This window comes from Sapajus apella, unplaced genomic scaffold (assembly GCF_009761245.1).
Source record: "Sapajus apella isolate SASKATOON/1434 unplaced genomic scaffold, GSC_monkey_1.0 scaffold36, whole genome shotgun sequence".
NCBI classification, from domain to species: domain Eukaryota; kingdom Metazoa; phylum Chordata; class Mammalia; order Primates; family Cebidae; genus Sapajus; species Sapajus apella.
Genome location: NW_022436976.1, coordinates 8,956,066 through 8,978,284, shown reverse-complemented (window position 1 = coordinate 8,978,284; position 22,219 = coordinate 8,956,066). Strand labels below are relative to the sequence as shown.

The following is a 22,219-nucleotide window of genomic DNA, read 5'->3' as shown; positions in this document are numbered from 1 at the left end:
CACACACACACACACACACACACACACACACACACACACACACACTCTTTAAGTTCTAGGGCACATGTACAGACATGTGGGCCAAATAAAAAACGTCAAGACAAATGCTAAAATATTTTGAACTAAATGAAAATGAAAATTTAACAGAATTTTGGAGCTACACCAAAAGCAGTGATAATGGTGAACTTCATACAATTGATTGCATATATTTGTATATACATTGAATTCATAATTAGAACAAAAGAAAAATTAAAATTAATAAAAGCTTCCACCATAGAAAACTAGAAAAAGAAGAGAAAATTAAGTCCAAAGGAAGCCAAAGAAAAGAACTAATAAAAATTAAAGCAGAAATCAATGAAATTATAAATAGGAAATCAAAACAGAAAATCAACAAAACCAAAAGCTGCATCTTTGAAAAGATCCATGAAATCAATAAGCCTCTAGCCAGGCTAACCAAGGAAAAAATAGAGAAACACAAATTATTATCAGAGATATAAGATGGGAAATCACTACAGATCTCATGGACATTAAAGGAATAATAAAGAAATATTATTAACAATGCTATGCCCACAAATTTTATATGAAATGCACCAATTCCTTGAAAAACACAGCCAAGACTCACACAAGAAGAAACAAACTATCTGAAAAGATATATATCATTAAATAAATTGAATCAATATCTAATAATCTCCCAAAATAGAAAGCTCTAGATTCATTGGTGAATTTTACCAAACATTTAAGGAAGAAATCATACCAATTCCCTATGAGAAGATAGAAGCAGAGGAAATATTTTCTGACTCATTCTATAAGCCATTCTCTGTATACCAACACTAAACAAAGACATTACAAAAAAGAAAACTACAGACCAGTATCTCTATAAGTGCAGATGTGAAAACCCTCAACACAGATGTAAAAAGCCTACAGCTAACAGCATACTTAATGATGAGAAACTCTAAGCTTTCCTGCCTTTCTGCTAAGAAAAGAAACAAGGCAGGGGTGTCTCCTTTCACCATTGCTTTTCAGCATTATACATGGAAGCCCAAGCTAATGCAATAAGACAAGAAAATAAAAAGCATGTAGATTAGGAAGGAATAAATGAAAGTGTCCTTATTCATAGATGAACACATAGAATGGGAACTCACTTAGTATCACAAGGACAGAACCAAGTCATTCATGAAGGATCTGCCTCCATGACCCAAACACCTCTCATAGCCTCATCTCCAACAGTGGAAGTCACATTTCAACATGAGATAGAATGGGACAGAACATCCAAACCATATCAATGACAGTAGCTTTTAGATATAAAACCATAGGCATAATTGATGAAAGAAAACATTCGCAAGCTGGACTCCATTAAAATGTAAAACTTCTGCTAATTGAGCAGAGTGTGTAGAGTTGCTAAGCCCACACACTAAATTGAAAATGACACCGGGTTGACAAAGGTCACAACAAGGAAAATGTGTGCTGTTTTTCTTCTCTGTGTACTTTTTTGTTCATTGAAAATACCTGCTTAACACAGAGAAAACTATCACTTAGGTTCTCAAAACCTGAAGCCACACTTCTGCAGCTGCAGCTATCCAGGAGAACAATTGCCCCATCAATAATACTAGGTACTTTTTCCCATAGGACAGAAATCCAACCCAAAATCAAAAACATTGATGAAGGTGATGGTGCAGGCCCTCTACTCCATTGTTAGGCTTATTTGTACCTTTGTCCATTCAACCAACTTCAAAGGAGGAGACATGCATCTTGTCTTCAGACTTATGCTCTATCCAAGTTCTTGATCCCAACCTTCCCATCTTACCTAGAACCTTGCTCCATTCAGTGGTACTGCTTTTTTCCACAATGCTTTCATCTGAAAAGTATCCTTCTCTATCTACCAACCTACCACCCCTACGAAGGGAGCCATCAACAGTGCCAGATATCATAGAAAGGCCAAGTAAAATATCTTTCCTCTCCCCTTGCCTTTATCATCTAATATGATAAAAGAGAAGTTGGCTCCCTGATCCCATGTCCTTACCTGCCATTCTGCCCTATAAACCATCTTCATTTCCCAGTTCTTACAATGTCTGGGGTCCAAGACACTGATGACACTTCTACTTTCTCAAAACTCTTGCTTCCCTTGGCTTATGCCAGCACTATGGCAATTATTTCCTTGTATTTTCTCCCCAACATGGTTTTGCTTCCTCTGCCCCCTCTCTAAAGGTTGTGTTCACTAATTCCATCCTGGGACCTCTTCTCTAATTACACAATGATCCATCCAGGCTCATGCTTTCAACTTCATTAGTTTACTTATTTATTCAACTAATACTGAAAAAATTTAATGTGCCAGACTCTACATGAGGTGCTGGGGACACAGTGGTGGGCAAAAGATGACACAGTTTCTGCTATCATAGATCTTATAGTAGAAATAGATAAGAATAAAATAGTCAGAGAAATAAAGTTAGAACTGTCAAGTACTTGGGAGAAGAAGTGCATGGTGCTGTGTGTAGATGTGGCCTGTGAAGTGAGGAAAGGCTTCTCTAAGCCAAGAGATTCTTGAATTGAGATCTGAAAGACTGGTCATAGATAATCGAGTATGTGTGAGAACAGGAAAGAACTGCGGAGAAGGGAAAGGGATGTTAAAAGAGGAAATAGCAGGAAGAAGCATGGCATCCAAAAGAAGACCAGGATAGCTGGAGTGCAGATAAGCCTGGAAAGTAGGGCTTTGTAGAGAGATTAGGGGTTTTGACTTTATCCTAAGAGCAATAGGAACCTTGAAGAGTTGGGGTTTTTTATGAGGGAAGAGAGTTTGTTGACATACTTATATTTGTGTTTATTTAAATAAAAAATTGTTCTGGCTGCAAAGTGGAGAACACATTAGAGGAAAGCAGTCTATGGAGTCAAAAAAAAAAAAAAAGAAAGAAAGAAAAGGCATCTATGGAGTCCAGAGGGAGAGGCTGCAGTGGTCCAAATGAGAGTTGATGGTGACACTGGAGTGAAAAAGAGAACAGAGAGAAAGAGGTGTATTTGAGAAGAACTTATGAAGAAAATCAACAGGACTTCATGTTGAAGTGATGTGGGAACCAACAGGGAATGAGCTGTTGAAGGTGACTTCTGGGTTTTTAACTTGCACAGCTGGGTAGACGGTGGTGGCATTCACTGAGAAAAGACAAGTTGTGTAAAGATAGGGCATCAGTGTAATTTTAGACATGCTGGGTTCAAAGTGCCTCAACACATCCAAGTAGAAAATTAGAGTGAGCAATCAAATATATGAGTCTGGTGCTCAAAGGAAAGATCTGGGCTGGAAATACAAATTTATGAGCCTTTGTTTTTTTTTTTCTCCCTCATGTTTATTTGTACAAATAGCACAGGAGGACCCCAGCCCCATGCAGATGGCAGCCCCGGGGGGTTGCACCAGTCCTTCTGTCCTCACGTTGGCAGACAGAGGTATCTACTCTGAAGCCTTTGTAGGGGCCTGGGCACCTTTGGGAGCCTGAGCTGAAACTGAAGCTGGAGCTGCAGCCTGGGCCTTGTTTTGATCCTTGGACTTGGCCTTGACTTTTGGCCAGCAGAGCCTGAGCCTCTTGGCAATGCGTGCACGAGCACGCTTCCCAAGCTTGGGGTGGGCAATGTAAGCAAGTCGATCAAGCTTGCGGCTGACACCCCCCTTTGGGATCTTGGGCTTAACCTCCTTGGGCTTTACGAGAGCCTTGATGGCCTCGGCACATGCACTCATGGCCTTGGCATTGTTGGCCTGCATCTTCTTTAGGCCCTTCTTGTTGTGCTTCTTGGCAAAGCACATGTTCCTCAGGAACTTGGCGTCCACCCCCTTAAGAGATTCGTATCTTTGTGATCGGGGTTTCTTGATACCATTTCTGTGCCATTTTCGGGACTGGTTGTGTGTTGTGTGGTTCTTGGACTTGGCCATGTCTGCACCTAAGCCACGGTTCCTGAAGCACCTAGGACCGGAAGCTATGAGCCTTTTTAAAATAGAACTTGAATTTGCGAGTGGAGATAAGATAGAGAAAGAAAACAAAATTGAGAGGAGAAGAGGGTCTATAGCTGAACACCGAAGAAATTTAAAGGCTTAGTAGAGAAAGATGAAACAGCAGAAAGACGTAGAAGAAGCCATTAGAGAGATTCAAGGAAAATCAGTAGAATGTGGTGTTCCAAAAGCCAAAAAAAAACAGTATTTCAGGATGCAGGGAGTGCCAAATGTAGCTGAGAAGATAAGGAAGAGAGAGACTGGAAAATAATCATTGAATACGGAGGAAACTAAGGACTTTACAAAGAGCTATAAAGTGAAGACACTTAAGCATGTTTAAACTCACAGGAAAGGTCTGCTTGTTTGTGGAAAGGAGAATATACAAGCACAAGACAGAGGCAAGACTATCTGAATGTGGTAGGGCTGGGTTCTCCAGCCCTGGTGGAGACATTGGCCTGAGACCAACAGAGGATGTGAGTTACGATAGAAGAAACATAAGATAGAAGGATGGGTTTATATATTTAATGGTGGGAAGTCGATGAGTTCCTGTAAGATCACTTCCAGAGGCAAAGTCATCTGTTGAAATTTCAAGGTTTCAAGAGTGAAGAAGCCTGAACTGTTGTGAAATCTAGCAGGCAGCGTGCTAAGGAAACAGAACAGGATTACCAAGCATTTCATTTGATAGTGAATTGAGAGCTCATTTGAAATTAGTGACGGGAAATTTATTTTGATCAATCAGTCATTTTCACTTTTTTTCATTCTTCTTGCAAATGTTTATTGGGTGGCCCTAGGTAACAGACACTTTTGCAGGCATTATACTGAGTATTGTAGAACTTCTAGCAGGACACAAGGAAGGTCAGTAATTTTTTTCACACAGTGATGGAATTTTACCAAATGTGTGCTTCAGAAAGAGAGCAAAGCATTAACAGAGTTTAAGTGGTGATGAGCTGAGGATTCTAAGCAATTTAGGAAGGAAGTGGGTAGAGAACAGTTAGGGCCAGTGCCCAAAAGAACTAGAAGCATATTTGACGTCTTTAAAAATATAACTCTGTGTCAGTCTTTTAAATCAAGAGCGCTAGCTCTTTATATCAAGAGTGCTAGCTCTTGATTTAAAAGAATATTTGGTCCTAGCAATTGTGTCATCCTAAATAACAGAGAGGGAAATTCTCTAACAAAAGGATATTTATTCAGAAATGGGCATTGCAATAGGAATATGGTTGCCATAGTTTACAATGGAGGTAAAAGAAGACAAAGGTTTTATAAGAAAAAATAAGGAGGATTATATAATAGTTTTGAGATAATTATCCTTGGCTGCAAGGATAAGTAACAAAGGTTGTGTCAGTCCAAGTTGGACAGGCAATTGCTGGACAAATGTCCTCAAATAAGTGTTTTTTTGTGTAAGGTTGCGATGGCCTTTGTGCAAAGCTGTGTTTTTTGCAGAATCTTTTGTAGTGGTTTTGTTATCAAAAACTTATGCATAAGAATCCTCCCTTTATGGCCTTCCTAAGCCATAAAGGTGTTTTTTCAGGTGTTTTTTGTTTTTTTTCCTGGTTAACACACTGACTCCATTTTGGTTCTGATAACTTTCTCATGTCTCCCTTTTGATCAAGATCTTTTTCTGAAAGTATCATCCTGTAGTTAGATTTTGATTGTCCCTTGGTGCCAGGATGTGTCCCATATTGTTGGTCTGGGCCCACATCAGAAGAAGTGATTGGTGAGTAGGAATGTGTATCAAAAGCCTTTTAGCCACATTTGAGCAACAAGGGAGGCTTGGAGGAAATGGCTCTCAGGCTAAGTCTACCTGGAATTTATCGCTACATTCAGTTTTGTCTATTCCACAGTATTTTGGCCATGATCTCAAAGCACTGGGACAGCATTATTCTGTTAAGAGTTGTACTTCTGCAGAAATTTAACAAGCAACAGGTACAAGTTTTAAAAACGAAAATACAAAATAAAATTAATATCAATATGATAAATCCAAGTTTGTATAATGGTTTTGAGCCATGAACCCAGTCTCAAAGACAAACAGTTGAATAAAGCAAATGACCATTGAGAATCAAATAACATCTGCTGTAACCCTGTGACCCATTTTTTAACATTTGTGGATATTGGCCTCCACTTCCCCAGAGAAATCGACCCAGGTATAACATGTAGTATTAGCAGAAGCATAGACTTTTTTTTATTTAAACAATAGATACCTAAGAGGTCAGGTTCTGTGATGAGCAGAAGCTACTGATTGTGAAATCTGAATTACAACATTATCTTGCCAAAGAAAAAGGTAAGCATAAGAAAGGAACAATTAAAAGGGGTAAGAGTCTCATTTTGATGGAGTGTCTTGGGAAAAGCTGCCTGCACCGTGAAGCCATCAGCTTCTCTTGGCTTGCAGTTTGAATGCCTCTGCTATGGCATCAGGTGGGTTGGTGAACTCTCTGTGTGGCACAAGACTCGTCCTTTTTTCAGACATGAGACTTGTCTCTTGAAATTTATATCAAGTTGTTTAGCTTGAGCTTCTAAGGCAGCAAGCACAGAATAGTTTTCGTTCTTAGTTGGAGAGTTGCAGCCAAACATTGAAAATTAGGAGAATTCAGGTTCTAATCCAGTCTACAGGTAGATGACAAGAACTTGAAGACAATGCACAGGGCCATAGCCTAACACCAGGTGCGTTATAGTTTTTTTCTTTAGAAACGTAACCTTTTTCTCTCTATAGTCATCCTTATTTTTACCAAAGATAATTACAGTAAGACTGATTTGTTTGTAAAATAAGTTTAGTTTTATCAAATTTTGCCAGCAAGAATAATGATTTGACCATGTAATACTCTCAGACTTAAAAACTTCTTGAGGGTAGGAAGCCAAACCAAAGCTGACTTCAGACTTTATCCATAGTACCTATAAACAATTTAAATATGACATTTTAGTCAAAACTTTGGTGATAAAACCAATGTTTCTACTTGTATCCCGTAATAAAGAGAACAGATTCTTATCAAACTTAAGTAAACAATTATATGGTCATGAATAGTTTTCAAATTTTGGAGGAATCAGGAAGAAAAAGTAAATGCTTCCATTTTTGTTCACAAATGTTTACTTTACCAAGTGGTTGTAAACAATAGATAGCTTAAGACAAAAAGCTTTCTTCAATCTGGAAGACAAAACATTGAGTAAAGAACCAGCAATGTTTCAGATAAATAGGCTACAAAATTCTTTTTTTCAGTTCATTTAGTTTCATGTAATTTATTTTTGTCCTGTTGGATCTCGGTTAGCAGTTTAATAAATTTATCAGTTTCTTCACTGGAGTTCTGAAAATTTTTATTTAGTACTTAAATGATTTTTATTTTATTATCTAACAACTTGGATCTTAAAATTATTAGAAACTTATATTTAAGACCACTCCTTAGAGTCTTTTCCATGAATCTGATTATGTCTTTAGAAAAGAACCCAAACCAGTACCTGTGGATGAAAATAAGATAGAAAATAACCATGCCTTAAAATCTGATGAAATCAGAAAAATCAAGTGCAAAGCAAAAGTAAATAAATAAAGTTTGATGAAAGTTTATAACCAGAAATTGACAAGGAAATTCGGTTATTTTCATACAACATAATAAGAATTCTGACTTATATATTAGATTTCTAAGAGTTTTATATAATCTTGGAACATTCATATCAATAACATACTCATAAATGTAACTGAAAAAGGATCTAGCATCACTTATCATTTGTCAATGCTTCCCATTTAATTTACTAAATAAACCTAATAATTTAATACCTCTATAGGATGAAAGATACAGTCTTTGAGGCTCTCCAGGGCCCAACTGGAAAATCACAAAGTTAGTTTTCAGTCAGAAAGATTTAATTTAGAACTTGATCCTAGGGAAGTCTTTCAAAAATGTCAAGAGACTGAAAACACTTGATCAAAATTGGATTACAGAAAGACTTCAAAAACAATACAGAAAATTACATGAATATAAAACAAAAATCCTAAACCTTTTCAAAGCTCAGTTTTCCTAAGTAATCAAAAAACGTAATAAAGAACACATGAAGCCCAGGAACTTACAAAAATCTTCGTCTTAGGCCGATGACCAAAAGCGAAAAAAAAAGCTTTCTGCAATGCAATTGCTTCTTATGGGAAGCCTGTTTAAATAACCTGAAAGTCAAACCTGATGAGAAACTACTTGAATTTAATCAGATGCAAGAAGAGTGTGTCTAAGGGTATGAGTTTACGTCATATCATAGAAGTAAACAAGAAAACTACTACCTTGAGCAGAGGAATACATGGCTCTCAGAAAAAGAGAAAGTTTGTGAAATTGCCTGGTTACATGGAACAATTCAAACATATCAAGAAAAGCCAAGAGTACAGAATCAAGTTATACTGGAAGAAAACATTGCTTTTCTAGTCCTTCAAGACAAACATTTGAGCATCAGGCCACAACAGCAGAGCTTAAAGTAGAGAAAAGAGTTTGAGGAGCTGACAAAAAGGTTGAAGAAGAGAGTTATCAACCTAGCCAAGCAAAAGGATGTATCCTCTCGGGGAGGGACAGGAAGAGCAGAAGGCAGTGTTGTATGACTTGCAAATCTGTGCTGCAAGGTACAACAAAAATTGTGCTTCTGAGATATAAATCTTAAAAGCTTCAAGAGGAGAACTTTACCTCAAGAAATGAAATTACCATCCTAAATAGAGAACATAGCACATTTAATTTGAAACTAGGGAAAGTAAATAGAGAAAGTAAAACAGAGGCCAGGCATGGTGGTTCACACGTGTAATCTCAGCACTTTGGGAGGCTGATTGGGGCGGATCACGAGGTCAAGAGATCGAGACCATCCTGGCCAACATGGTGGAACCCCATTTCTACTAAAAATACAAAATACAGAATTATGGTGGTGCATGCCTATAATCCCAGCTACTTGGCAGGCAGGAGAATCTCTTGAGCCCAGGAAGCAGAGGTTGCAGTGAGCCGAGATCACGCCACTGCACTCCAGCCTGGCGACAGAGTGAGACTCCATCTCCAAAAACAAAAAAACAAAACAGGCAGAAGCTGCAGATTAGAAGATGGCTGAAATTTTTCAGAATTAAAAATCAAGGCCTCTTACAAATTTTACTAAGAGCAGATTAATACTTCATGGAAACTCTGTTGTTCTAATATGAGGAACCAAAATATTAGTTATCTTAGTTGTAAATGCAGTTTTAACTTACAAACTAAGTTATGTATATAATCAAAACTTAATCCTTAGAAAGACTTACACATATATACTGTTTAATACATACATAGTTATACATAGTTCCCTTTTATTTATAGCAAACTTGATTACACACAAAACTACTTTTATAAAATTCATACCTCTCAAAACTTTCACAGTCTGCACAGACCTTTGAGGACATGCTTAAGCCTTTAGTTTTGTCCTGTACTTTCACTTTTTAAAATAATAAGTCACCTTAGGATAAAAATGTACTTTCCTTGTTTCCTTATTATTCTGAAAAATTATTCTCTTTTAACATTCCATACCAAAAATACATCTTCACACTTATAACTTTCTTCACATCTCTCTGTTTCCTACATACTGGTTCCTTTCTGTCTTGTTTCTATTTCCTTTCTAAATTCATATTTTGAAACAATCTTTAATTAACCTCTAAATTAGACAATTTTTTTTTTCTCAACAAAGAGCATATTTTTATCCCTTTCTTATAACTTTTCCCATCAAAAACACATTTTACTTTTATTGGTTTGCTTTGTATACAGAATTATATATAGTAATTAGAATTTTAACTGTTAGTCACATTAATTTCTAATGAAAGCATAGGAAGCAAGAAATTTTGAACTGTTCCATATCAGTATTTTATGGATAAGAATGATTTTATTATTTTGGAAGTGTTTCCTCATAATCTTAATGTATATTAATGTACCCAAATATATTTGTTTTTCTATAAAATTTAAGAAGACAAGAAAAAACTTAAATTTATGTTCAGCAATTTGTTTAAATATTTTATCTTATTTTGAAATGACCCAGATATTTAATGAGTATCTGTTACTTAATTTAACATAACTTTAAGATTTTAAGTTATCAAAAAGATTTTTTGAAACTAAGAATTCATTTATAAATGATTATGCCATTTACATTCACCTAATTTATTTTTAACAACTATAACTATTACTTATGATACTAAGATATTAGACAAGGCTGGTAATTATTTCAAGCTATTTCCTAGTTAGCCATTTTTATAGGCTGTGACAATTAGGCATTCCTCACCCAGCTAAGAACTTTAAAGTTAAATGCTTCAGTATCTTGCCAATAATTCAGAAAATACAGCTGTTTTCATTAAATCAACAGTATTAAATTAGTATTACTTATCAAGGAGTTATATAAACAAAGATCATTCTCTTTTTAGGGTAGATTTATAGTTCTATAACATTCATGTCAAACACTGACTCCTTAAAACTTCTAGCAAAGATAAATGTAAAACTGCCTGACTAGTGAACTCAGGCAAAAAATATATGCTGACAATTCTTAAAACATTTCTATTTTTGTTTTATCAACAATTTTAAAATTAGTTTACTTATCAAACATTTACTCAAGTCATGTGAACTTAAAAACTTTGGGGTGGTTATTATGTTTTTGATAAAGTATTTGATTGAAGTGCTTCATTTTTCCCTTTAAGTCAATTAATTAATTAATTAGCTCTTCCATATACTTTGGTAGAAAATGCATGCATGCAACACAAAAACATACAGACAACGTAAATACATAGAAGCAGATTCTTCAACTTTTCATTTTAAGATGTTAATCATGAGACAGGAAAACATAGTAATTTAAACTTACTGGTTTATAAAAGGACAGTTGAATCCAAATTATATTTCAAAAAAATGGGACCTGTGCACATGGCTAAATTTTATTTGCCCTGATAGGTGACCTTATGAAGGATGTGGACCAAAGCTTTAAGTAAAGCAGTTTCCACAGCAGTTTGATTTTTAAAAACCTCTTTTTATTCTTCAAGTTTTAAATTAGCTTTGGGGTTAAATATTCAAATGTTTTCATTTTAGTTAACACTGGCTGAATTGTATAGAAAAACAAAATATCCCAGTGGCCTTGAATTCCAGTAATAAATTTATCTTTTTATTTGTTTGTCTGATTTACTTGATTAGTCAATGCAGGCAGGGAAGCATTTTAGAAAAAGGTATTTAAAGGTTTTTCCCCCCCCTGTTTTTCCTGGCTCACGTACAGCAGACAAAGCAAAATTTTTATGCCAAAGATACCTTATGCCAAAGATTCCTCTCAGTTCAAGACTTAGACCTGTTTGATCTGAGCGCCTACCTTTTGTAAACCTTAATCTAGTTCTTTCCTTTTTAGACTATCTAGCTTTTAATTAACTAAAGCAATTGTTAAATCACCCTATGCAATTGTTAGTCAAGCAAATCTAAATTAACATTTCCAAAGGGGATGACTCTTAAGTATAAAGGATAGCTTCTTGGTTGCCATGGAACTACCGTAATTTGAAAGCCCTTTCTTTTTTTCTTATCTTGGCTGAAGTGCCCTTAAAAAAAACTTATAAGTAGCTTTGGAAATTAGCAAAATTAGATTATTTTAATACAAGTAAAAAAGTCAGCAGATTCACAGAAGCAGAGAGGGGGGAAAAAAGAAAAAAAAGAGAAGTTGAGAGCCTCTACATACCAGCATTTTAACCCTATAGCTGCAGCTTCTTACTTTGGTACTCAAAGAAAAAAAGGTTGGGTAGTTCACATAATGCCTAAGATGGCCATTGGTTTAAAAATGTGCATGGGGAAAAACCATGTAGCTGGCTGGAGTCCTAGAAAAACTGGCATGCCTTAATGTTTGAGAATCCCATTTTGGTTCTTATTAATCTCTTGAAAGAAAAGAAATCTGTGCATTCTATCAGGGAATGTCAGGAGTTTGATATTTTAGATAGTGGTAACCACCCTATGGTGGTGGCTTTTAGATAGTGGCTTTTAATTGGCCATCTCACACCTACCACTTGAATGTTTATTTTTGCTCTGGAAAGATGTTCAAAAGCAAGCAAGAAGAGAAAAAAAATTACAAGATTTAAATTATTTATAGATGTGCATAACCAAACCAAAATGAAACCAAAATTAGAGTGCTCACAAAAATGTTAAGCCAAGCTTGCTAATCAACCAAAATATCAAACTAGGCATGCAGACCAAAAGTGAATTCACCAGAAAAGACATGCATCACAAACAAGGTACACATTCTGTAAAAACCAGAATATTCAAACCAGAAGAACGTTGTCCTTAAACCAGAAAGGCTTGCCAGAAAAGACAAAAGTTTATTATTCTGGGGGACTGCAATGTCCATTATTAAGGTAGCCTTACAATCCAATCAGATCCCAAATAATGTCCAAAAAACTCACCAAAATGAAAGAGTCAGAAAATCTGAGAAGAAATTCTCTAGGACCAAAAAGGCAACTCATAGAAATGAAGAGCACAAAGGGCTCAGGTGATACTGCACTCCAATTCAGGGACTGAGAATCTATCTAAGGTAAGCTGACCTTGATCTCACTTCTGACACCATTTATATCATCCTAAATAAGAGAGAGAGAGAGAGAGAGAGAGAGAGAGACTCCCTGAAAGAAAATGATATTTGTTTGAGAATGGACATTGCCATGGGAATACATGGGCAATCATAATCTATGTGCGTATTTAGGGAGGTAAAGGAAGAGAATGTTTTTCTAGAGGAAAATGAGGAAGATTACATAATTTTATTGATACATAATAGTCATACATATGGGGAACATGTGATATTTTTATACATGCATACAGTGTGTAATGAACAGGTAATTAGGATATTCATCACCTGAAACATTTATCATTTCTTTGTGTTGGGAGCATTAAAAATCTTCTAGCCATTTTGAAATATACAGTGAATTATTGTTAACTATAGTCACCCCACTTTGTTGTCAAAGGCTAGAAATTATTCCTTTTATCTAACTTTAGTTTTATATCCATTAACCTTATCTCCTCTCCCTTATCACCCTTTCTAGCCTCTGGTAACCAACATTTAACTCTCTACCTTCATGAAATTTACTTTTTTAGCTCTTGCATATGAGTCAGAACTGTGATATTTATCTTTTTGTGCCTGGCTTATTTCACTTAACATGATGTCCTCCAGTTCCATCCCATATTGCTGCAAATGACAGTATTTCCCTCTTTTTTATGGCTAAATAATATTATATACACACACATACACACACACACCCCTCATTTTCAATTCACATATACACACACACACACACACACACACACACACACATCCCTCATTTTCAACTCACGTATATGTATACATACACACACATACCCCCCTCATTTTCAATTCACATATATGTATACACACACATACACATCACACACCCCTCATTTTCAACTCATGTATATGTATACACACACACACACACACACACACCCCCTTCATTTTCTTTATTCATTCATCTATTGATGGACACTTAGGTTAAGTCTATACTTTGCTATGTAAATAGTGCTGCAATAAACTTTGAAGTGCTAAATCTGTTCAGTATACTGTTTTCTGGGGTTTCTGTATATTCTTTGTTCCTTTTTTGCTTTCTTATTGGTTGTTATTGTGATTTGGTGGGTTTTTTGTAATGATAAGCATTTATTATTTTCTTTCTCTTTGGAGTATCTTTTCTACCAGTGAACTTTCATGTTTTTTCATAATGATGATGATGATGATGATGATCTTTTTACTTCCAAGTACATGGCTCCCTTGACATTTCTTGTGAGGCCAGCCTAGTGCTGTTAAATTTCCTCAGTTTTTGGTTGCCTGGGAAAGACTTTATTTCTCCCTCATTTCTGAAGGGTAGCTTTGTTGGGTATATGGTATTCTTGCCTGACAATTTTTTCCCATACTTTGAATATGTCATCTCATTCTCTTCTGGCCTCTAAGGTTTCTACCAAGAAATCTGCTGTTCCTTTAATAGGGATTATCTTATTTGTAGAGAATATACAAATTATTATTTGATAATTTGACCACAGTGTACCTTGGAAAGGATTTTTTGGGTTGAATCTATTTGGGGACTTTTGAGCTTCCTGGATTTGAATGTCCGTATCTCCCCTCAGGCTTTGGAAGTTTCTAGCTATTATGTCATTAAATAGGTTTTTTTAAATACCCTTTACAATATCTTCTCTTTCTGAAATTTCTATAATAAAAATATTTGTTCACTTTATGGTGTCCCATAAGTTTTATATAGGCTGTCTTCAGTCTTTTTCATTCTTTTTTTTCTCTAACTGTATAATTTATACTGGCCTATATTCAAGTTCAGAGGTTTGCTTTCTTTTTCTCTCTTTCTGTTTTCTCTCTTTCTTTCTTGGTTTCTTTCTTTCTCCCTCTCTTTCTCTGTCTCTCTCTCTCATTCTCTCTCTCTCTCTCTCTTTTTCTTTTTTTTTTTGTTGGAGTCTCAGTCTGTTGCCCAGACTGGAATGCAATGGCACACAATCTTGGCTCACTGCAACCTCCGCTTTCCAGGTTCAAGCAATTCTCCTGCCTCAGCCTCCTGAGTAGCTGGGATTACAGGCGCTGGCCACCATGCCCAGCTACTTTTTGTGTTTTAGTAGAGATGGGGTTTTGTCATGTTGGTCAGGTTGGTCTCAATCTTCTGACCTCAAGTGATTCGCCCACCTCAGCCTCCCAAAGTGCTGAGATTACAGGAGCGAGCCACTGTGCCCAGCCAGAGGCTCTTTCTTCTGCTTGATAAAGTCTGCTGTTAAGCTCTCTATTGTATTTTTTATTTCATTCATTGAATTCTTCAGCTGCCGGATATGTTAGGTAAAATGATATCTCTGTTGAACTTCTTATTCATATTGTGAATTGTTTTCCTGATTTTATTGAATTATATATCTGTATTTTCTAGTAAATCATTGAATTTCCTTAAGATAATTATTTTTGAGATCTTTTTCCATCAATTCATTGATTTACTTTTTATTGGGGTCTGTTACTAGAGAGTTATGTTCCTTTGGTGATGTTAAACTTCCATGCTCTTTTATGTTTCTTGTGTCCCTGCCTTCATGTCTGTGGGTGAACCAATCACCTCTTCCAAATTTTCTAGAGTAACTTTCATTGAAAAAAGACTCATCTACAGTTGGGTCCTGGTGTGCTAGTTGGGAAAAATGTGGTGACTCTGTTTCCAAGTAGGTGCAGTTTTATAGTCTTTCTGCAGCTTCTTTGGCTGTGTTCAACATCAGTAATAACTATAGGCACCTCAGTGGTTTAGGCTGTAGGACTTTGTGGTAGCCATAGTGGCAGTGTTTATTGTTAGTATCCTCAGCAGCAAGGGCTTCTGGCTCCTCCTATTCTTATTTTCCCCACTATGGGGTCACTTAGCTGAGAGGATCCTTCTTGATGTCACGTCTGACCCAGCCTAGAAGCAATTGCAGTGGCACTGGTTCCAGAGGCAGGTGCTCAGAGGGGCTGTGGGGCCAGGGTTCTATGCTCAAGATCTCTCAAACCTTTTGTGATACTGGGGTTTGGGGGTACAGATTTGCTTTCTGTGGCAGCATTGGATTTAGGTTCCTCACAGAGCAAGGATATGTGACTCTGAGGTACCCCCTAGCAGCTTGGGTCCAGGAGGTTGGGTTGTAGCTGTGATTCTGCCCCTGGGAGGCAAGTCACAGCCCTGGCCTGACTCCAAGGAATAAGGGATACTCTGGAGGTTTTTGCCCAGGGCACAGGATATGGCTGCAATTTGGAAGCCTGAACCAATAGGGCTTGGTGGCAACTTGGGCCCCTGGGGATGAGGCACTGTGTAGTGGTGACAGATGGGGAAAGATGTAATAGTGGCTTAAAGCTCAGCTTAGGGATTTCAAGCTATGGGGCAGGGAAGATTCAAAGGCAGTTTAGTCTCAGGTATGAAGGACTGCCATGGCTACTTACACCCAGAGCAAGATACACTCCAGCAGTAATTCCATTTCCAAGATGGTGTGTTGGACAGTAGCCATGTGGGCACAGAGGGTGGGGCTCCTTCCCTAGAGGGAAGAGAGCTGTGTGGACTCCAGGAAGCTTCTTAAACTGGGCTTAAGTGCCTGTGAGGACCGCAGTGGTAAGGACTGTAGGTGTCAAAGGTGCTGACAGGGGCTGCTGGGATCCTTTTGCTTACTTTTTCCCTATAGAGAGAAGTTCCTCCAGGTTCCCAACTTATCCTAACTGGGGGATAGGGTGGTGGAAGTCAAGTGTTTCCTTCTGTTCTCTCTGTGACCATCCTGAATTTCTGTGCTCACCGGGGTTTCTGTTACTGTTCAGCTGTATTCCAGTGCCCTCCTTTAGTTATTTTCATTAAAACGTAATTATTTCAGCTGTCTTTGTTGAGGGCACAAGCACTAGGGACTTCTAGACAGCCATCTTGCTGGTGTCACTATCTGCATAATTGTTCTGAGATAATTATCCTTGGCTACAAGGATCAATAACAAGGGTGGTATCAGTCCAAGGCTGGACAGGCAATTACTTGGCAGATGTCCTCCCAGAAGCATTTTTTTGTGTCATGAAGTAATAGCCTTTGTGTAAAATTGTGGATTTCGCAGAGTCTTTTTTGATGGTTTTTATCAGGCATTTGTGCATGAGAACCCGTCCTTTATGACCTTCTCTGACTCCATTTTTCAAAGTTGTTTTTAACACAAGTGACCCCATTTTGATTCTGACAACTTTCACACCTATAAGGATTTAAAATTAAATCCTGCATCTTCTGACTTGAGATCTTCTGTAATAATTAAACATGAATTTTTTGCCACTGAACACCTAAAGCATTAGAGGCTCATACCTTAAGTCTTAGCACTTGATTATACATGTTGAATATCTCTTACTCAAAATTCTTTAGACTAGAAGTGTTTGGGATTTCAGATTTTTTCTGTTTTGGGAAAAAACTGGTATTTAATTTTCTACTTCATTGTATACCAACTCGCAGTACTCCCTAATGGTCTCCTATATGCTATATGTATCCATTACAAATAAATGCATGGAGTATTGACCCAGATAGACCTGGATCAGATTACAAGTTGCAAGATACTTAACCTCTTCAAGCCTGTATTTATTTGTCTGTAAAATTGATATAACTTGCAGACTATTTTGATTAAAAGATAATCTGTGTAAAAGCACCTGGCACAGTAAGTATTTCTTCTTCTTTCTTTCCTTCTTGAGAGGGAGGGCCCTATCAGTAATTCTTTTGTGTCTACTGCACTGTGACAGGGACACTGTAGAGATCCAAATAGATTTAATGAATAAAATAATAATGCCACATTCCATCACCAGAACAGAGTTTACTGTGGGCGGTATGTGTGTGTTCGACTGAATTTCCATAGTGATATCAAGCTTCTAAATCAAGAAAAACATTTTTTCTAATTTACTTTTTAAATATTTTAAGTAAACTTTATTGTGAATATCTAAGGTATACAACCTGATGTTAAAAGATATGCCTGTATAGTAAAATAGTTATTATAGTGGAACAAATTGACATAATCTCACATAGTTACCCATTTGTCCCCCCAACCCACCCAAGACAAGAGCAGCTATAAGATACTTTAGAAAAATTCCTGACTGCAGTACACTATTATTAACTGTAGTCCTCGTGTCGTACATTAAATCTTTTCACTTATTCATCCTGCATATTTGCTACTTTGTATCATTTGACCTATGTCTGTCCTGTCCCCGCCACTGCGCACTGCCCAACTCTGATCCTAGTAACTGATGTTTTATTCTCTCTCTCTCTCTGTCTCTCTCTCTCTCTCTCTCTCTCTCTCTCTATATATATATATATATATATATATATATATATGTCTTTTTTGACTGTTTAAAGACACACACACACACACACACACATATGTATATTCTGAGAGGAAAACAAACTTGGAGGCATCATACTTCCCAGTTTAAAATTATATTACAAAGTTATGGTAATCAAAACAGTAGGATACTGGCATAAAAACAGAAACACAGAGCACTGGAACAGAATAAAGAATCCAGAAATAATTTCAAAGACATATGGTCAACCAATTTTCAGCAAAGGCACCAAAAAGACACAATGGGGAAAGGATAGTCTCTGCAATAGATGGTGCTGGGAAAGCTAGATTTCCACTTGCAAAAGAATGAAATTGGTCTATATATATGTGTGTATATACATATATATATACACACATATATATATGTGTGTGTGTATATGTATACACAGTATTTCTGTGTATATATGTGTGTGTGTATATGTGTACACAGTATTTCTGTGTATATATGTGTGTATATGTGTACATAGTATTTCTGTGTATACACAGATATATGTTTGACTTTTTGTGTAGAGATGGGGTCTCACTTTCTTGACCTCAAGGGTCTTGAACTCCTGGGTTCCAGCAGTCCTGCCTTGGCCTCCCAAAGGGCTCGGGTTATAGGTATAAAACACCATGGCTGGCCAATATTTGATCTTTATTTAAAGATTCCATATATAAGTGAGGGATCATGCAATATTTTTCTGTGTCTGGCTTATTTCACTTAGCAGAATGTCCTGCAGATCCATCCATGTTGTGACAAATGGCAGGATCTCTTTCTCTTTTAAAGATGGATGATAGTCTATTGGGATACCTAGACTGTCTCCATTTCTTGGCTATTGTGAATAATGCTGCAATGAGCATGGCAATGCAGACACCTTTATGAGGTGGTGATTACATTTCCTTTGGGTATGAAAGGGAAGGACTTCTGCATCATATGGTAGTTCTACTTTAAATTTCTTTAGTAACCTCCGTATTGTTTTTCATAACGGCTGCACTATTCTACATTCCCATAAACAGTATACAACAGTATCCCCTTTTCTTCACACCCTCACTAACACTTGTTATGTTGTCTGTTTTAATAGTAGCAATCCTAACAAGTGTGAAGTGGTATCTCATGGTGGGTACTATTTGCATTTTCCTCACGATTAGGGATGTTGAGTACCTTTTCATGTACCTGTTGGCCATTTTTCATATCATCTTTGGAGAAATGTCTATTCAAGTCTTTTGCCCATTTTGTAATCAGCTTATAAATTTTCTTGCTATTGGAGTGTATGAATTATTTGCAAATCTTGAATATTAACCACTTATCTGATATACAGTTTGCACATACTTTTTCCTAATCTGTAGGTTAACCTTTCATATTTTATTTTTTTGAGAAGGAATCTTACTCCGTCACCCAGGCTGGAGTGCAGTGGCATGATCTCCAGTCACTGCAACCTCCACCTCCCGGGTTCAAGCAATTCTCCTGCGTCAGTCTCCCTAGTAGCTGAAATTACAGGCGCCTGCCACCATACCCAATTAATTTTTGTATTTTTAGTAGAGATGGGGTTTCACCATGTTGGGCAGGCTGGTCTCAAACTCCTGACCTCAAGTGATCCACCTGCTTCAGCCTCCCAAAGTGCTGGGATTACAGGTATAAGCCACCACGCCCAACTAGCCTTTCATATTTTTTATTGTTTTCTTCACTGTGTGCAGCTTTCTAGTTTGATATAGTTCCATGTATTTATTTTTGCTTTTGTTGCCTGAGCTTTTGGTGTGATATACAATAAATTATTGCCAAGGCCAATGTCAAGATCTTTTCTCCTGTGTTTTCTTTTAGGAGTTTTATTATTTCAGTCTTTGGGTATCTTATCCATTTTGAGTTGAGTTTTGTGTATGGTGTAAAATAAGAGACCAATTTCATTCTTTTGCAAGTGGAAATCTAGCTTTCCCAGCACCATCTATTGCAGAGACTATTCTTTCCCCATTGAGTATTTTTGGTGCCCTTGCTGAAAATTAGTTGACCATATATGTTTGAAATTATTTCTGAACTCTTTATTCTGTTCCAGTGCTCTGTGTTTCTGTTTTTATGCCAGTATCCTACTGTTTTGATTACTATAGCTTTGTAATATAATTTTAAATTGGGAAGTGTCATGCCTCCAACTATGTTTTTCCTCTCAGAATTGCTTTGGCTATTCGGGATCTTTTGTGAATCAATACAAATTTTATAATTGCTTTTCCTACCTCTGAGAAAAATATCACTGGGATTTTGATAGGGATTGTGTTGAAAAAAAAAATATATATATATATATATAAAGCTTTAGGTTGTATGGCCATTTTAACAATATTAATTACTCTGATCCATATGAGCATTTATTTGTATCCTTTGTATCCTCTTAATTTCTTTCATCAGTATTTTATAGCTTTCAGTATACAGGTCTTTCACTTCCTTGGTTAAATTTATTCCTAGCTATTTTACTTGTTTAATGCTATCATAAATGGGATCGTTTTCTTGCTTTTGTTGGTGTTGTTGTTATTGTTCAGGTCGTTGGTCAATAAATATTACATTTAGATGAAGCATGTGTTAGCTTATATTTGTAAAGCTGATTTAAAATTAAAATAGTGCCATTCCCAAGGCAATATATTTCAGTAACACAGTGCTGATCATAATGTGAGGACTTAGCAAGTTGTAGCTGACACAATGAGTCCTGTTCCAATAGATAAGTCAAGGGTTTGGGGCAAGTCCTATGAGGGTCAGCTGAAGTCACGAAGATGGAATGGCCAGATTTGCCTCCCGGCTCTGCAGGAAACATTTGTGCTTGATGGTGAAGGTTTTGGTGGTCTACTGCAAAAATGAGAGCAGGAATATTGAAGAGGAACAGAGGTCATAAGGATGTTAGTATAGCTTTCTCCAAAGACTAAAACAAAAATAATTGCCACAGTTTGTTCAGGCAGCCAGCACTTCCTGGTTATCTCCATTGGCCATGGGAAGTTAGGGCTAATTGATTCTCTAAGAAGAAAGACAAGTTCCACTTTTAAACCTCATAAATTAATATAAATGTTCACCATTCTCCACTAAAAAGTCAGGAATGTACTTCATAGTTTCAATATAAATATTAAATATTAAACAGCAACATTGTATCATTTAGGTTGCCAATTCTGAGCCAGGAATTCAATAGATTTCTACTCTGAAGACATAAAAGTAAATGCCTCATCACTGTGCATATCTGGCATGCTCTGTCACAGGAATATAGGAGAAATCTTTGCAGAAGGAAATGAAAACTCATAGAATTCTTTATTTCAAAGCAGCAGGATATAATCTAGGGTTAGAAAAACATATGAAGTACTGATCAGTAGAGACTGTTTTCTTTTCTCTTTTCAAAAACTATTATTCCTGTCAGAAAGGTATTATAATTAATTTCATGGCTTCTCTAACATCTTATTAACCAGAATAACCTTGAATGCCAAGTAATTCTGAAGGCAAAATGAAAACATTTGTGATAACACATAGTATCATTGCCTAATAAAGAAAAGGAATTAGAACTCAGGTGTGGTCCATATCTGGTATGTCTTGGTGCCTTAAAAGACAGGAAACTGTTGTTAATAAGAAACCAAAGAACCTTTTGGGATTATTGTGTATTTACAAAAGGGTCAGGTAGTATGCAAAAACCTGGAAACCCAGTCTAAAGTAAACATAGGCTTATAGGCTTATGCAAACTTAAATGTGTGTGGTAGGAGAGACGTGTGTTGAGGTTGATCTTTGTTCCTCAGAGGTAGTTGCCAAGGAGCAGAAGTTACCATTGTCCAGCCATTGTCCAGCCAGTCTTAGGGCACCAACGAGCACAGGAGGGAGGCTGACAGGCAGCTAAGGGCGGCTCGGCTCGGGCCTGCAGGTACCCCTTGACATGAACAGCTTGGGCACTATGGACAGCAAGTTGATGGTGGTAGGAAGCAGACAGGCCAGGCCCCTGGGTGAATAGGGGCAGGTCCCTGTGAAGCCCCACCTTCATACTAGGGATGGCCTGAAGTTTGGGGGCCAGGCTGCCAGTTCCACAGACTGGAGTGAGAACTTATGGTGCTCTTTCCAGGCCCAACCATGGCCACCCATGGGCCAATCAACATACACTTCCTCCCCTCTGAAGCCCATAAAAACCCCAGACTCAGCCAAACTTGGGCAGACGATGGGACAACCTGTCTGCAGATAGGAGACACCCACTCCAGTCTCCTCTCTGCTGAGGGTTACAGAAACATTGAGACAACTTGCCTGCAGGTAGGAGATACCACCCTGGTCTCCTTTCCGCTGAGGGCTACAGAAACATCGGGATGTCCTGCCTGTAGATAGGAGCTACCCGTTTCAGGTCTCCTGAGAGCTGTACTGTCGCTTAATGAAGCACCTCTTTGCCTGCTCACCCTCCAGTTGTCCACATACCTCATTCTCCCTGGTTGCAGGACAAGAACTTGGGACCCTCCAAATGGCAGGACTGAAAGAGATGTAACA

At 37.3% G+C, this 22,219-nt stretch overlaps 2 protein-coding genes across 2 annotated transcripts in view; one reads left to right on the top strand and one right to left on the bottom strand.

Moving 5' to 3' along the window:
- The window catches only part of AK5 (adenylate kinase 5), a 298,444-nt gene that overhangs the window by 154,564 nt on the left and 121,661 nt on the right, over nucleotides 1–22,219 (top strand). The window lies entirely within an intron of this gene.
- Nucleotides 3,336–17,383, bottom strand: LOC116563813 (60S ribosomal protein L29-like). The gene is made up of 2 exons (XM_032296558.1): nucleotides 17,379–17,383; nucleotides 3,336–3,932 (listed from the first exon to the last, which is right to left on the bottom strand). The coding sequence occupies exon 2, from the start codon at nucleotides 3,908–3,910 to the stop codon at nucleotides 3,434–3,436; it is 477 nt and encodes a 158-aa protein (XP_032152449.1). The 5' UTR covers nucleotides 3,911–3,932; nucleotides 17,379–17,383; the 3' UTR covers nucleotides 3,336–3,433.

Coding starts and splice junctions, on each gene's coding strand:
- LOC116563813 (XM_032296558.1), bottom strand. CDS start 3,910: ATGGCCAAGTCCAAGAACCACACAACACACAACCAGTCCCGAAAATGG.